Consider the following 16757-nt stretch of genomic DNA (forward strand, 5'->3'; position numbering starts at 1 on the left):
GCTAATCCAATAGAAATACATATCCAGCAGATTTAAATGTGGTTTCATAGGGTTTTTAGTGGTTACTGCTGGGCAGCATCAAATACAATCCGGTAAATACCACTAATGTGCAGCTGAGGGCATTTGAATTCGGGCAGGGACAAACAGTTTTAGAACTATTACTTAGAACCACGTCCAAATGAACATAACAGTTGTGCAAAATATAATTTTTTCACCCTGGATTAGCAGCAGCTCCTCTCATTTTGGGACGAATAGTTCCATTAGGCTTTAGAATCTCTCACCACACACGTCCTGTGTTGTCCTGGAAAGTCAAACTATTCCCGGATCCCAGCTCCCATCACCTCCTCACCCCTCTATCTACCAGGAGTGGAGGAGTTGCTAATGCAGCGACAGAAACCTGATCCCTCACTGTCGTCCACGGGTGATTAAACCTGGGTTTCCACTGCGGTGGGCGGATGTTTATTCCTCTGCGCCATCTGGCCGCTATTTCAACTTATTTTCAATCTCGTAAAATAAAAAAAACAAGAAAGTTTGAGTCTGTCAGAGAGGAGAAGTGTATTTGACTTCTGCTTTTCTCACGCCTCAGGCTGTGGTACTCTTTAATGACTTTGCATGTGTGCAACGTAGAGTTGAGCTTGTTGTTTATGGCTTAGCACGGGCACCAGTCGTTTCAGCACAATAATTACAGTCGTGAACAACAATAAACATATATACATGGCGTGTGTGAACCGTAACAATGCAGAGCCGTAGCTGTGTGTGCCACTTGTGACTTACATGCGTTTTCTCTGCACAATGTCCACGTAGTCTTCGGAGCGGGCATAATAACCATCGAGACTCAGGGCTCCCCAGAAGTTGGACCACAGCTTCCCGTGACGGGTGACAACGGGACCAATTATTTTTCTGTAGGGAAGCAGGAGACAGAGCGGGGAGATGGTAATTCTGTCGAGGCAGATTAAACTCAGTGACATCTCGCAGACGGCCGACCAACTAATGCACCGAGTGCCTCGCTGGAGAAGAGGAGGAGATCAGCCTCCCATTGGAAAGATGTACGCTCGCAGCCAAGTCGGTAACAGATCGTAGAAAGTGTATAACGCAAACCAGAGCTGTACGTAATGCTGGACTGGATCGCTTGCTGCAGTTCGGCTTTCTTTTGTCTGTTTCTTTCAATTTGCATGAGAAACTGTAACACTGGATTTTTTCCACTGCTTTTTCTTCTAGTCCCACAAACCACAATGAAACAAATTATTTTTCTATTATATAAAGAAACTAGGCAGGCTTTTTAAAAATCGGGCATGGGTAGATATGTGCTAAGTTATATGCTAAGGCTAAAATGTCTGGAATAAGATAAATTGGCATTTTAATTCCACAGGTTTTGTGCCAGTAGAAAATTCTCATGCTGTCTTTAAATATCCTAGAAAGGCTTTTGCTTTGCATGCTTCCAACAGGTCACAATGCAATCCCACAACCACATTGACATCTAGTTTGTGGGAAGCCTTCTTCACAGTCCTGAGCTGCAGAAGGAAAAAAGCTCTGCGTGTTTGTTTTTTGTATAACGCAAAGTGGCATTTCAGGGGTTAGAGCAATGGACTCCTTCACTGTTTCCATGTGGTCAGGCAAAAAACAGGAAGCCAGAGCCTCTTATTTTTAAACTTCAATTCACTCGGCTGTAATGTTCCTCTGCTTTGGCCAATGGAGGCAAGAATTCAATGCTTCAACGATCACAGCGGCTGACCAGGAGGTCTGCTGGTCTACCCTCTACAGTGTGTTTACCTGTTTTGCTCGATGAGGAGCTTCAGTGTCTGTCTGTTGGTGAGCATGACGTCCGAATCCATGCTGAAGTAGAAGTCACACGAAGCGTCCTGACGGCAAAGATCCCTGATCCCAAAAAACAAAAAGACACAGACATGGCAGAGAAAGACGTGATTGTATATTCCAGCCCTGATTACAGTCAGAGAAATACTTGGAAGTAATCACCACCACAAGTTGAAATTTATCAGCGCCTAAGTATAAGATGTCACTTTTAATTGCACAGTCAGACTCTCACTGACTATCTTTAAGCCTCCAGTGGATAATAGGATTGTAGGAAGATTAGAGGCTTCTCATAAACCCTAGACTTCTTCATTATAGGGATGTCCTGACCAGCGCTCTTTGGGGCTGCGTTGCTTTTGATCCGATCGCTGTGTTGAGGCCTCACAGATTGAAATATCACTGTGACAACAGACTGTTAGTCAACACTCAACAATGACAGGAAGGTCCCTGTAGGGGGGAAGCTGCACCTGAGATGCTGCCACGGAGTAAATCACTTCCACATTCTCCTCCAGTCTAACGAGCAACATTTTGAGCTGACCATAGACAATAGCTCTACCGATATATCTGTTGGCTGAAATGAGCCATTCTCTGACATCAGTATCAGCATTAATATTAGCTTATAACACAATAAACAAGGCAAAAAAGATTTACATATTATTCTATCATGTCTCATTTATATTTCTTGAACAAAATCTTGTTTTATATTTGTGGATGTTGTTCTCCTAGCTTACAGATACAGACGAAGCAGATGAAACGGAGCAGTACTACCGAAAATCAGGAGGCGGCAGTGTAGCCAATAGCTCAAGACACTTGAGAAAGATATTGCAAGAAGAGACTTTGCCGTTGGTAAGAAACGACAGCAAATACAACATTAATTCAAACAGCTGCTGTTGCTCCATAAACTCCTTCACCGTTAACATATTTCAACTCTGCTTTAATTCACAAAGTAAAATATTTAGAAAAGATTTCTTAAATAGAAACCACGAGGAAGCTTAGAAAAAGCCTTCAGCAGGCACCTTTTCTAAAGGCTATGATTAATCTGTGCCAACGCTGCCATAACATGGCTCCATCAATTCTGTTCTTCAGACCACAGGTTCTGAGAGATGATAGATTTAGAGAAGCGGCGTGCTTACATGGCCATGTTCCTGGCCTCTCCCTGGCTCAGATTCTCTTCTGGTCCCACAACCTTGAAGCTGCTGAACACATTCCGGTTTTCTTCCCAGAACTTCTGGATGTGCTTCTCGTGGTAAACCTCCTGAGGAGAGAGAGCCAGTGGATAATTGATCGGTAGTCAAACAGGAATGGATCATGTTTGATAGAGATGTTGGAAAAAAGAAGAAATTCAGAGCAGCTGGAGACTGACATTGTTGTGGATAAAAAGGTGGATTTTGTCATGAGGATAATCCAGGGTCAGCAGCCGCTGGAAGAATTCGGGAAGAAATGGTGTCGGCTGCTCGATGAACACGCCGACCAACACATTCGGAGATTCCTGTTTAGATTAGAGGAGAGACAAATTACGACTTTTTTAAACAAATAGGCCTGGTGAGGGAACACTGTTTAGAATCAATCATGGAGGATTTTGACGTTTCGCATTAGACATAAACAAACAGAGATATTACAGATGGGATCCATGAAAGCATTATCTTGTCCTTAGTACCACCTCATAACATTTAGTTAACGGATGTGGCCCTTGTGCGTGTTCTCTACAGTGTTCTTTCTTACAAATATACTTTAAGTTGACATTATAACACGTTAACAAACTGCTTTACAGGATCTCTAACCCACACTGCCACTTGTGACTCTCTATAAAGAACATCACATGTATACCATTATCGCTCAGACAGCTAAGCCTAAAATGACATACAGAAAATGATGCAAGAGACGAAGAGAAGAGGAAACATTTTCCCATGACACTCCAGCTCCAGCCCACACAGCTCGGTCTGGACTCTTGATCCTCTTGACCAGTTCACAGAGAAGGTCTCGGCCAGGGATCAAAGGGGATCCGAGCAGAACCGTCTAATTTGCAAGTTCCGCAATGACTGTATTTCAGGCACATGAAGGGAGAGCATCCAGCCAGTTGGAGCTTGAAGTTGTCACAGAATGACAGTGGAAAGCCAGCAAAGGGAAAGGGAGTGGCAGAAAGGGACAGGGAATAGCAACCGAAAACTGGAAGCAACACCTATTACACAAGAGACACAACTACAGTATAAAGCAAAGAGGTCTGGCTGGCACCGGAGCGGTTCTGGTGGTGTAACACAGTGTCTATATACGACCTAAACTCAGTCCTACGACCAAAGTACACAAAGATCCAAATGTTTTTTTTAACCACAAGAAAGGGCCGAATGTCCAGTGTTTCCACATGAGCTGATCTGCCAGGAGTCTCTGTCCCGAACACAGGGTAGCACAGGGGAATGAAATGCCCACTAACTGGTCTATTATTTCAAAGCAGTGTTTTCTTTGTATCCATTATAGAAGGTCACTGAGAGCAGCCTGCACAGAGATGCCTTTCACTTACCTGGGTTTGTCTTGAATCAGCTCCAGATTTAACTATTGAGCCATGTTTATTTAAGGAGTCTGCAGGAATACAGAAAACCCCATGTTGCTGCACTTTTAAACAGGTTTAGAGCGAAGAGTAGATGAAAACAAGGAATATAAAAAAAAAAAACTATATTGACTGTAATTGTGTGTACGCTTCAGAAAGAGAGAAGTACATTTGTAAAACACTAAAACATTTTTGACAGACGCAACCACACAGCCAGAGATATTTCCTAGTTCCTGCCATTCCTGCCGTCTATACGTTGCTGTGCTTGGCTGAACTTCGCGACAAATTTTCAGCAAAACCGCCATAACTTATTATTATGGATATAACCCATACTGCGATGCCCACTAAAAGCAAGGCTGGTCGACAGTGACACCCTTTTAAGTGAGCCCTTCCGAAAACCCCAGAAGCCATATCCTGCACCACAGCAGCGCAGGGCTTCCGCTTCCCCAAGTACTCTGGCACTTATGCTCTTTTAAAATGGGCCAAAAGGACCAATGGGTTCATGACCTGTTGTTGTTGGAACGGGAGAGTGTGTGTGGCACCAATGCTTATCTGTTGACATTGGACTGGCTGGGCACCCCTCCTTCTGTCTAGACTGTCATTGATAGATGGATCGCTCATGCTAGAATAACCAGGCTGTGTTTCATCCTTTCCTCTACAGGGAGGAGGCTGAAGACAGACTTTCCACAGTGGCTATTTAGAAACAGACTCAAGTGGACAGCAAATAGAAATGGAATGGGATCATTTGTGGGACTTACTTTTAACTGAGACAGGTCCACAACATCGTCGTCGCAGTGGCCACACCCATGTTCATAGTTCCAGGTGTCGGGGACATAGTTGGCTAAGGAGTTCAAATACATCTGTAAAGGAAAGAATTCAACGAAGGTGAACAACTGGTTACGGACGATTAATAGCAACATAAGCAACAAGTCCTTGACTCCTCTGTACTGTACAAAAGTACTGTGAACAACTTTGGATTTTCAGATCTACTGGAGGAATGTGAAACGATTGAGAAGAAACACTGGGTAAAGGATATCATGGAAATTTTGACTTGACTATCTAGTGGTAATAAATAGCAATAAACAAACGCATACACTTCTCAAAACAAAGTGTTTTACATGGTTGGACCACGATACAAAATTTCTGGACTAAAACAAATAAAGTGATTTTAAAATATGTGACTGATTGTGCAAGCCTCAGATCTTCAATCCAGTTTGAGGAGTTTCAGAGCTGAGGGGCATTGACAACCACAGCCTGGTCACCTTTAGTCTTGAAGTCCTGATTCATAAACCGCCAGCTGAGCCCTGTCTGAAGATCTGAGGCTGTACTCTGCCTCACATGGGAGTAGAAGAAACTTTGCAATATGGTGATAAGGTGATAAGGAAAATCCTGATAAAGTGGCAGGGTCACAACTCTGTTTACTTAAGAAGTGAGTAAACTGCTACATGCTTCAGTCGAGGGAACACAGCCGTGGTTCTCTTCATTAATGTCGACATATTGCAATCACAATCATAACAGCTGTGTATTTAGTGGGCGTAAATGTTAGAAATTGTCCGGGAACATATAATTTCCATTGCGCTACTGTTTATGAATCATTTATTACAGCCGTTAAAGCGTGATCATGTTTTTGTCACCAGATTGAACTTGGCGTGTGGACCGGAAAATAATATTAACAAATGGTAATAGATCCATCTAGCAGCGTTAGAAAACCACCGCTACGACACAGATTCTGTGATCTACAGTTTAGAGCGTCTCCTCCAGATTCTGAGGCCTCTGGGAAGAGTGACTCAACACTGCGGTGGGTTTGGTTCCTCACCAAGGACGACCAGAGACAGGCAGCTGGTGGTGGAGCGACACGTGTGAAGAGTCAGGGGAAGGAAAAAGACCAGGGAAGAAAATGTGCACGGATGTCCTGCTCTTCGGCCCGCAGAGCCCGTCACTCAAATGTACATGGAATGACGGGGAGGAGAAAATGTACTTTGCATGACAGCGCAGTTTTTGCCAGATCCTTTTTCTCCTCCCCTGAATAAGGAGCTGGCTTTTTTGAAGTGGTTCTGGGAAGTATCACATGAACAGAACGCATATTTCCCAACTGTATGGGAGTTTAGACACTGAAATGCAATCTTTGGCGATGAGTGTTAGCCGGAGGAAGATCTAAAAAGCATTGGCCAATAGAAAGTCATCAGCAAAAAGGACATAGAGTTCAACAACTCAACCCAAAGCTATATGCAGTGTCCTAGATAAGGAGGATTAACTTAGAAGTACACAATGTGCCATGAGTTGAATATATTTATATAACATGTGCGTGAGCTCATTATTCCTTACTTACTTTGGTGTTTCCGTTTCCATGGACCACCACGGGCAGAGAGTCGTGTGCTGTGTTTCTGACTCTCACTCGGTCTGTTCCAAACTTGAGAAGCACTTCGTCTGCCAGAAGGAGGAACATGAGACATTTAAGACCAGGTTATGAAAACTGACTTACCACATGGGCAAGAGCGGCAAGGCTTATTAATTTGCCGGGTAAGTTGCAAAGAAGTTCTCTGAAAATATGCGATCTATCACAGAAGTGTGCAAGCGAAACGGGGATCATGAAACTTGGGTTTTAAATGACATTATTTAGAATGTTTGACAAATATTATGCAGATAATCGGGATATTGAATCATAGAATAAATGTTTGGGCAATTTCTCACCAACTGCCCCGTTCAGGTTCTGGAAAATCTGGCACTTGTGGTCCAAAGTCATATTGAGTCTTTGCTGAAAAACATGAACATAGAGACAGTTACTAAGCTATTCAAGATACAAGCTGTGTCTCGATTCAGGGGCCGCATTTGAAACACTGATTGTGTCACAGCCGTTTCCAAGGCTCCTCCAGATGTGTCCGACTAAAGCTCCAATGGGTGGATCCTTCCCGGCCCAAACCTTCCCATGATTCATTGACTTACATTTTTTTAAAAAGGTTATGGTGCAGGCAAGCATCAAGATGTTTGATACTCGGGTATCAGGCTTCAACTCAACCAAACGGCTAATGGTAAACATCTTAAAAAACCAAGGATCATTAAATTGTGCTTGTCGTGTTTAACTACAGCTCTATCACGGGAATCCATTTGTGGAGCAGTCTGTCTAATTTCAGTTCAACCTTCACTGTGCATGCGGCTACGTAGATGGTAGGGGAGGCCACTGAATTGGGACACAGCTACAGTGTGTTTACCAGGGATCTATTCAGAGTTGTCATAAATACAAGATACTTACTCTCTGTAAGGGATCCACATATATTTTAGTGTAGAAGAGCTGGTCGTCATCGTTGTCATGGAGGTCCCACTGGGAAACCATTCTGTGTATGTACGGGGCACTGCCGATTATACCTGAAAGTAATAAACAGAATGATTCACACATGCAGCCGTTAATTATAGGTTGAGAGTTGTTAATAAGGTTGTATAGCTGGCAGGCGCTTGGTGACAATTATACCCTATCTGCGGGCAGCTTAGTCCCTCTGAAGCTGGAATGCTTCACACAAAGTGTGATTTTTGGCCAAAATCCAAAGCAGGCCAGAAATATGCATAGTCTTTCCCTTCCAACAGTTTGTCGAGAGAATAGTGCAATGAAGGCCTGTCTGGAAGCTGTGATCTATACATCATAAGTGTCCTACAGTGCGCTACCAGCTGAGCCTCTGAACCAGTCCGCATCTCACACCCTCTCTAAATGTACATTCGCATGGCAACCTGTCCTCCTGTTTTCCCTGACGTCTCCTCCGCTTCCTTCTCTCGCTTAAGGTCACTGACCACAGACGTAGATTGCAGGGTATGGCTATGTCGCTGGTCTGTGCCATTTTGCATCCCGTCATTAAAAAAAAGCCTCAGACACTGTAAACAAGTCGCTGGATAAAAGCAAATCACAACATTTCATTTGATTGGTATTGTCAGCAGCTGGTCCACAAAATGATGGCTTTAAAAACAACAGACCCTGGGAAGTGAATTTCTTTTTGGTCCCAATGCCTGTGGGAAAAGAAGTCACTGGTTTGCACTTCTCCCCAGTTTCAGGTTATTAGATGGATCACCTTAAATGAACACACAACCTCAGTGTATCTTGTTTCTATCTGCATCTCACTCTACTCTGTGACCCAGTAGTGAGTCTCCAGATTCTCTAAAACATTCCCTGATGGTCACTTGGGCAGGATCCATAGGAGCGCGATCAAAACCTACAATTTTATAGGAACTGCAGGACATTCGGGGGGCCAAGACAAATCCACATGTCATGTCAATGACAATGAATGCTAAAAAAAGTCTCTGATCAGCCTGAGACATCCAGGCTCCAATATGGGAGGTCAGGCCTGACGACCACAGGGAAGGCAGTAATCCGGTGTCCTGAAGAACGGGCAAGGATGCAGCTGGTCCTGTCATTTTAGGATATACTCATCCTTTGTTAAATCCTTTGCACGTACTCAGGGCACAGATGATATACCCAACATTCTGTGTCGAAAAAAGATGCAGAAAAACAAGTTAAACGACTCCTGCTGATCCAGAACATAGCGGCTCCTTGTAAAATCCAGCAGAGAATTCGAAATGCTCAATAATCAGGCGCAATCATATCAAACAGACCTAACAGTAACCATCACCCCACTGGAACACTGTACTCCCAAAATGCAGGGAAACTTATTCGAGGTTTCTTCCTGCTAAAAGTTTTTCCTTTTCACTTTAGCCAAAAGCCTCGCTCATCGGGGGAATGTTGGGCCTCTGTAAATAATATTGTAAAGAGTCCATCAGTCCTGTCCAGAGGCCCCAGAGATAACTGCTGCTATGAATTTGATCAATAGAAAGTTCACTTGAAGTCACACTGATGTTATGCTTTGGAACAGCTGTACACATGAAGGAGAAATATCAAGGAGGAAAAGGAGGATGATCACTCAAACAATGCATCAAGGGTGATAAACGATTGCAGTTAGTGTTGACAATTGGTTCCTGTCCGCGCATGTCCACTGGGAGAGGACAGACCACTGGGAGGCCGCGTTTCGGGGGTAAATGTACTTCCACAATAATAGAAGTCTGGTGGTTTCATATTCAAAAACTAACACTGGTCTGTCTCTCCACCACCATACATCGGCTACAATAAGGGTAGCTTGTGTTTAGCCCGCCCTCTGAATTCCTGCTCGGTCTGCAAGTCTTTAAGATTTGACAGCTGTTAGCAGAAGATGTAAACACACACACAGACACACACAGACACACACAGACACACACACACACACACACACACACACACACACACAGGGAGGTGTCGGATTTACAAGATTAACACTAATCTACCTCATCGTAAAATCTGTGGCAACCAGACTTGTCTCAATTAGACAAGTATTTGAGTCCGGAAGGGTCTGGGCTAAAAAATGGGGTTAAGAATTTAGACCAATTCAGATTACCACATTATAAAGTAGCAGCTACATGTAACCTGACCATCAAGTAGTTGAGGGTCACAAATGGCCTCTGACGACAAAGTGTTAACATGTCCGGGAGGAGATGTTCAACATTCCGGCATTTCCATCATATTTAGAATTTCTTTGCACCCACCTCCAGAGTTGAGGTAGCGTTTCCCACTGCGGACCGAGGGGTACTTGTCAGCAAGTCTCTTATCCGGCCATATCAGTCCCTCTGCAGCGAATAGCACTTTGTGATTGGCCTGCTGGAACTTCCTGAGAATCTCCTCCGGTCCCCCGGCGAAGATAAGATCGTAGCTGAAGGGGAGAAGTGAAATGCGGTTATCATTTCAGATTTGATCCTTTTACGGGCAGTGTGACAGTTTCACTACCTTTACCTCAGAAGCACAACCTTAGGCTCTGACTTGTGTAAGACGGATAGAGATCTAAATGTAAACAGTGGACATTCTTTGTGAGTGAGCGATTGTCTCTGCAGGCATTCCTGGACTGCCCCGTCAAAAGGTCCCTGCTGTGCCAGACATTTACCCACAAAGACACAGTGTTGATGCACGCAGTGTGGTGACTCTGTGGTGACTTGTTAAAAAGCATTGCAATCACTGGAAGGGCAGTTATTTCTGGGACGTGGAAAATCCTCATGTTCCTTTAATTACTTTATGGCGTGAGGTCGTCGTAGTAAAAGAGCTGGTTCACGCTGGTCACAGGAATCACTGATGTTGAATCTGGACTGGTGTCTGCCTTTTTTGTGTTTCACATTTCAACACATTCACATCACGTCTTTACACTCAAACAGCTTTAAACACCTCGTTTGCTCCGTTTTTCCTCTTAAATCCAACTCCCTCCCTTTCTCTGCTGATTTCTCCAGCTTTGACCTCTTGTCCCTTCTCGTGTCCCCTCCTCTCCCTCACTGTCTCGAGTGTCGATGCCGCGCTGAGCAGCGTCATGGGCGATGATTTACAACCTGTGCGATTGGTCTGTAAGTTTCCTGGGCCGCAAACCCAGAGCAATAAAAGCTAGAAATGCTGCACCAGTTAAATTGAAGTTGCTCTGTCAAGTTTAAATATCTTCTGAATGAGTTATTGAATATAATGCTGAGCCCGATTGGGACCGGGGGTGTGGGTCTGGACCGCTGTCCGCCTACGAGTGACCGTGGATAAATACACACACACCAGTTTACATAAGGTTCCAGAAAAAGCAGGACTTCTTCTTTATACAATCTGAGCTTCCTCAGACCAACAAGTCACGAGAAGAACGGAGTCAGACGAACAGCCGGCGCTAAAACCGTAATTACCAGACAATAATGACCAAACTGGCCAGGGAGCATATTGGCTTGTTTTACACTCTCTCAGGAGTTACTTTCTCTTTCTTAACTCAAGAGTGTGGTTTCTTTCTTTTTTCTGCGAGCATCATTTCTTCATTTCACTTTCAGATTCTGTGAAGATTTCCCTCTGAAACTTCTCTCTCTCTCTCTAATACCCGCTGCGCTCCCACACGCTGTGTGGTGACAGTCGAGCTCTGGGGCAGGATGGCTGAGCATGTGTGTTTCTTAACTTTTTCCATTCATAAACTCTGACACGCAGACACCCTAGGAACACGTCGCCATCAATTCAGTGGTTTCTTACCTAGCAACAGTGTTGGTGTAATTACGTGTAAATACCACTTGAAAACCAAGGATGTAGTGAGGACACAGGCATAATTAAATTCAAGGAAAACCTTTAATGAAATAATGGCACCATTAAAATAGATTTTCTCCCAGAGGTCTTAGATTTGTGTGTATGTTGGGACGTTTTCATTGGTCCACGTAAAACCTGGAGCGAGAGCAGAAATCTGCAGACATCTGCAATAAGTGATGCGAGGAGACTGACTCAAACTGAAGCACAGGACATTTGTGCAGTAGCAGTTAATTGTGGCTGAGTGCAGGCAAACAGCTTTGGGCACAATCAGAGCACTTTATACATGACACAAGTTTTGTTTTTTAGTATAACTGAACGCTCAGTAGAAACCATTTAATTGAGACTCAACTCAAGAGTTAATTTGTGTTGTAAATCAATAGCTGGCAGGACAGAAGCCAGAGGAGAGTCTAGAGCTGCACTGAGTGTCCTTCTGCAAACACAGCTCTAATGGCTCCTCTGATAAACCAACTTATCTTCTTATCTTCCTTTCTGAGATTCAGCACATGCTCAGAAGTTCAGTCAAATATATCAGTTATCAGAAGGGTTGAGGTGTCAGAGTTGCTTTATCGATTTAAATTGCACATGATTGTCTCATCATCTCCTATGAAGTGTGGATCTTATATATTACACAACAAAAACATTTTTTTACAAAAATAAAAATCACCTGTTTCAGGGGCGTGACAACTGTGCAAGTTGTGTCAAGCTACAGTAAGTAGCATCATCTCCTGTTCAATTGAGGAACTATGACCTTCGGAGCTGTTATTATCCCAAATCACTCTCATTACCTCATTCCAACTTTCCATCGGCCTTCAAAACTCATAATTCAGCCACATGCACGTGACCATTACCCTCCTCCTATATTTGCTGATGCCCTGTAATGATCACTCTGCATGAACGAGTGGAGGAAGCAAAGCAGCTATTACAGGCTGCTGTAGTGAAAATGAGTTTTCACTTTAAATACATAGACCTGAACTGTAACTGGAGAGGTTTTGCATCCTTCTTTGTAATAGTTTCATTTTGGCATGGAAGCAGATGAACATCTCTCATGGAAAGAAAATGAAAAAACACAGAAAAATTATATAAATCTGATTTATTGTTTATATATATGTATATTTGTTGGCTGCAAAAATATTGGTCCTTGAAAAGTTGAATTGATAAATATGTCAGATTATAAAGAAAATGCAAAGACGACAAAGAAAGAAGGGGAGGGGGGAAAGCACGTAAAGAATAAAATTAAACTAATTTCAAAAATATCTTTGGTGATCAACGTACCTGTCCACGGACAGGACAACAAGATCCTCCTGGTCAGCCAGAGCCTCCGTGGCCTCCTTCAGTAGTCTGACTTTCTGCCCTCCACCGATAGAACGACCCACATCTCCGCCCTTCCACGCCTCTCCCATTCCCAACACCTAAGACAGAAAACATGAAGGACAAGTTGTGGAGAAATGACGTCAACTGGTCTGACACCAAAATTCCCAGAAAGGAAGCTTTGCAGTGATTAAAACAATCTCTATTCAAAAAGGATTTCACTCGTTTTTTCAATATGCAAGAATGTTCCAAGACCTTCTCCGGAATTAAGGGGGCGTGAGTTTGGCCCGTCCACTGTCATCATGACAATTACACTTGACTCAAGAAAATAGGCCAAAGAATCTTGTCTGGACAATGGATCCGTTATGCTATCCAGTCCAATGATTACTAGAATGACTCACTGTGTTCACTTCTGTCTGTAAAAGCTGCCAGAACAAACTTGTAACATACCCATGAATAACACACACACACACACACACACACACACACACACAAACACACAGAGGTAATTGGTGAGAGAAAAATATGAAGGTTGGAGTTTACGATAATCTTATAGGTCCAAATTACCTGAGGCATTGAGGAAACACCTGAGCTGTCAGGGTTTGCAAGTGTGTGTCTGCAGGAGGTGGAATACAAACTAGTGAGGAGAGATCTGAGGAAACGTGAGCGGCTGTGAACTCGGCGCCCCACGCCACAAAAAGCTATGTTTTTTTAATTTTACTGTTGCTTTTGACCACAGAGGGGAATTCTGCAGCCACACTCGGCAGCGGTCGCCGTAGAGCTCCTATTGCAGCTTGCCGCACCTCACTGTTTTCCCTTAATGGGCCTAATCAATCTTGTGAATTGTGTTTTGAAAAAGGAAACATTTGGCTACCGTGTGAGTGTGTGTGTGTGTTTGTGTAGCATTGTGTGCTGGGACAAACTGTAATTTTGGAAGAGGAGAAAGGGATCCTTACCTTCACGGTGTAGTTGAAATAGTTTGCGGACTGCATAAAGCGGAGGAAGCCATCTGTTTCCTGTGTCGCTACGGTTAAGACAAGCAATTTTTCTGAAAAAGAGAGGAGAGCATATTTACACAGCTAATTACAGGGATTTGGGAATAAACTGTTTCAGCAGAAAGCTTGTGACCTCTCTTTAGTTGTGAATCCGGCTACATGCATTTGTACCTATTTTAGATTATTTAGATTTATACCTCAGTGAAGCGAGTTCCATGTAAACCTCAGACCTAAGTCAACAAACTGGTAACCATTTGGTTTGGGCCTCGGAGGAACAGAGCTGTAGTTTTTAATTGGATTCAATAACAGAGGCGTGTATTTTAAACCTGGACTCGATGGTTTCTATCTTCCTGGGTTAGAGGAACTCCCACAAACCTCCAGGACATTTCCAGTGGTCGTGAGCGCTGAAAGTCTGAGGTTTCAGGAAGGGTTAGACCAAATACAAATTATCACTGACGCTGGATGTGAAGCTCGAGAGGCAAGTCTTCACTTCTTGTGTTCACAGGATGCAGCTTTGATCCGAGCGGCGGCGGAGGCGATCTGTTGATGTGGGCCACGGAGGGAAGTAGTTCTGGTTCGTAAAACACTATTATAACACGTGGGTGGGGAGGGGCACTAATTCCTACCCAGCTGTGAACAGATTATTTGAAAATGCGCTAAACGTTGTTGTGTGTTCGTATTTTGGACAGACCAACAAAAAAAGTTGACAACCCTTTAATACGACTTCAAAAGCCACTTGAAGACTAATTTTTGCTTTTCATGTTTGCAGAGCCGATCTGCTTCCTATTTAATATGCAGCACTATGTTCCAATAAATCCCCTTGTAAATTATTTACCACCCTTCACTGGCAAGTAGAGTTGGAAGCGTCAGAGGAACCATAGGGTGAGCAGAGGCCTTGAAAAGACCTAAAGATTAACACATTTGTATCAGTTCATTTAACAGCAGTTTTTATGAGCCTGGAGTGTGTGGATTACTTTTTTTGTTGACTCCACAGAGAATCTTACATCTGAAACTAATAAAGCGATAACAGATTACATTTTAGATATGTGATGATTTGAACCATCTAGACTCGTTGTAACGACTCCCTAGAAATTAAGCCAAAGCATCTTGATCTGGCTACAATATAGATCATATACCCTGTCTTCTCCATGTTAGCAGATGGGACATCGGTTCAAATTTTTGAACAGATAATGTTCTAGAAAGTTTTCAGATCAGTTTAATAAGTTACAGTTTGACAGGTTAATAAACAACAGGTTGACACGTCACGATTGACAGCTGACTGGTGACTGCCAGTTCGCGCATATGGGCGGGACTACGATACCGCCATTCCCCCGATTTGCTACAACACAGACTCTGGCTCCGATATTTAGGATATTTCAGCTTCACGTCTGGATAATGGGAGGAAGTGGAGACGTCCATCTTTATGAACAGTCTATAAGTACAACCCGACTCCCTCCCACTGGTCATTCAAAGCCTCTGCTGCGGCCATGAAAGGGAAAGTTATGGCACACAAGGGAGAACAAATATGTTGACATAGTGTCTGAATATATACCAGACGCAGACTGTCTGTGTGGACGTTCAAACGTTGGACATAAAATCAAGTTACGGTGGATTTGTCTTATTTTACATTGGAGAGGTGAACGATATATAGGCGCCTTTTCATTTGGACCCAAATCCTCGACCTCCCACTCACTCCTCCGCACTAAAGTACATTACAAGCAGCTCGTTTCCCAGCTTTTCCTATCATTGTGACTTAGCCATTCTCTCATCCCAGTCTAGCCTGTGGCCCTGTCATGGCTCTAATAGCGATTCCAGCAACTGCTGTGACACAGACTTTCTTCTTACAGGTTGGAAATAGTTCCCCCCCTCCACCCACGTCCGCCTCCAGCCTCACAGCTTCAGATGGCACATGTCCTGTTTTGGTGAATTACTTTCCTTTCTCTTTCTGTCTCTATTGACACATGTAAAGCATCGTGGGTGTCTTCAGAGGCCTTACAAAAATTCAAGTTATTACTTTTATTATGGCTAGGAACTGGTCAGAATAAGAACAACATGAGTTTCACATTAGCGCAGCGTGGTGGAACGCAGAGGCTGCTTTGTGCCACAGGTGTGTCCTTGTTCTTGTACTTGGCTTGAAGGCAGGGGATGATGCAGCGTAGTGCTGGGAGCGGACGGTGTCTCGTACATCTGCGAAATGCATTTTCCATGCAGGTTGTTTTAATGGTTACATGAAAGTTTTACAGGCGCCCTACTTCCCTAGAAGAGCGTGTTGTACAACTTTCTACGGCTAAACATTAATAAGTGTTTTGGGCCTGAAAGAGGACAGATTAAAAGTCAGTGCTCAGCCTGAATCTGTGACATAAAAAAAATCGCAAATCATCCTGAAGTCTTTGTGTAGTTTAGGACTCTGAACTTCAGCAGCCACGTAAAGACATTTATGGGATCAGCCCGAAAAATTATGCCTTTCTGAAATAAACACAGAACAACTACCATGTGTTTACTGTCAGCGGGTGAGACTGTTACAACAGTGTTTACTAAAAAACCAACCAGACGGCTGCAGCTCATCCAGAACGCTGCTGCCAAAAGTCCTGGAAAAGATCAAGAAACTACAACACAACACACCGGTTCTCAAAATCACTGCACCGGCTTGATGTGTGTAAAAGAATGGAGTTAAAAATCACTATACTCGTCATCTCTGATTTACTCGAGCGCTGTGAAGCCTTCAACCCGCTCAGGTCACCTGGGATTTACTCTGCGTTCCCAGAATCAAAAGCAGAGCACTTCTTACCCCCCCACCCCTCCCCTCTAGGTTCAAAAGTCAGACTGTGTTAATAGATGGAAGACACATCTACATCACCCCCTAATGTGAATTTGGACTTTTTATAGAAGGCATCTAATGTCGGCTGTGATTGGCCAACCCGCGACCCTCAAGCGTGGATAGAGAGAGACTCAGTGGAAAGTATTCTGGTGCCTTGAGTATTTTCTGCTGGGATCTCTTGGCCTGAAATGT

At 43.6% G+C, this 16757-nt stretch overlaps 1 protein-coding gene across 2 annotated transcripts in view; it reads right to left on the bottom strand.

Annotated features, from left to right (window-relative positions):
- Window positions 1-16757, bottom strand: part of plod2 (procollagen-lysine, 2-oxoglutarate 5-dioxygenase 2) — a 41569-nt gene that overhangs the window by 5880 nt on the left and 18932 nt on the right. For both annotated transcript variants that reach the window (XM_062379665.1, XM_062379664.1), the window contains exons 2-12: window positions 13709-13800; window positions 12717-12853; window positions 9908-10071; window positions 7602-7714; window positions 7043-7106; window positions 6681-6778; window positions 5110-5211; window positions 3173-3298; window positions 2943-3064; window positions 1771-1875; window positions 775-900 (exon numbers count right to left, since the gene is read on the bottom strand). In XM_062379665.1, the coding sequence (XP_062235649.1) occupies window positions 775-900; window positions 1771-1875; window positions 2943-3064; window positions 3173-3298; window positions 5110-5211; window positions 6681-6778; window positions 7043-7106; window positions 7602-7714; window positions 9908-10071; window positions 12717-12853; window positions 13709-13800 (1249 nt within the window). The remainder of the gene's footprint in view (window positions 1-774; window positions 901-1770; window positions 1876-2942; window positions 3065-3172; window positions 3299-5109; window positions 5212-6680; window positions 6779-7042; window positions 7107-7601; window positions 7715-9907; window positions 10072-12716; window positions 12854-13708; window positions 13801-16757) is intronic.

Source organism: Platichthys flesus, chromosome 21 (genome assembly GCF_949316205.1).
Source record: "Platichthys flesus chromosome 21, fPlaFle2.1, whole genome shotgun sequence".
NCBI lineage: Eukaryota > Metazoa > Chordata > Actinopteri > Pleuronectiformes > Pleuronectidae > Platichthys > Platichthys flesus.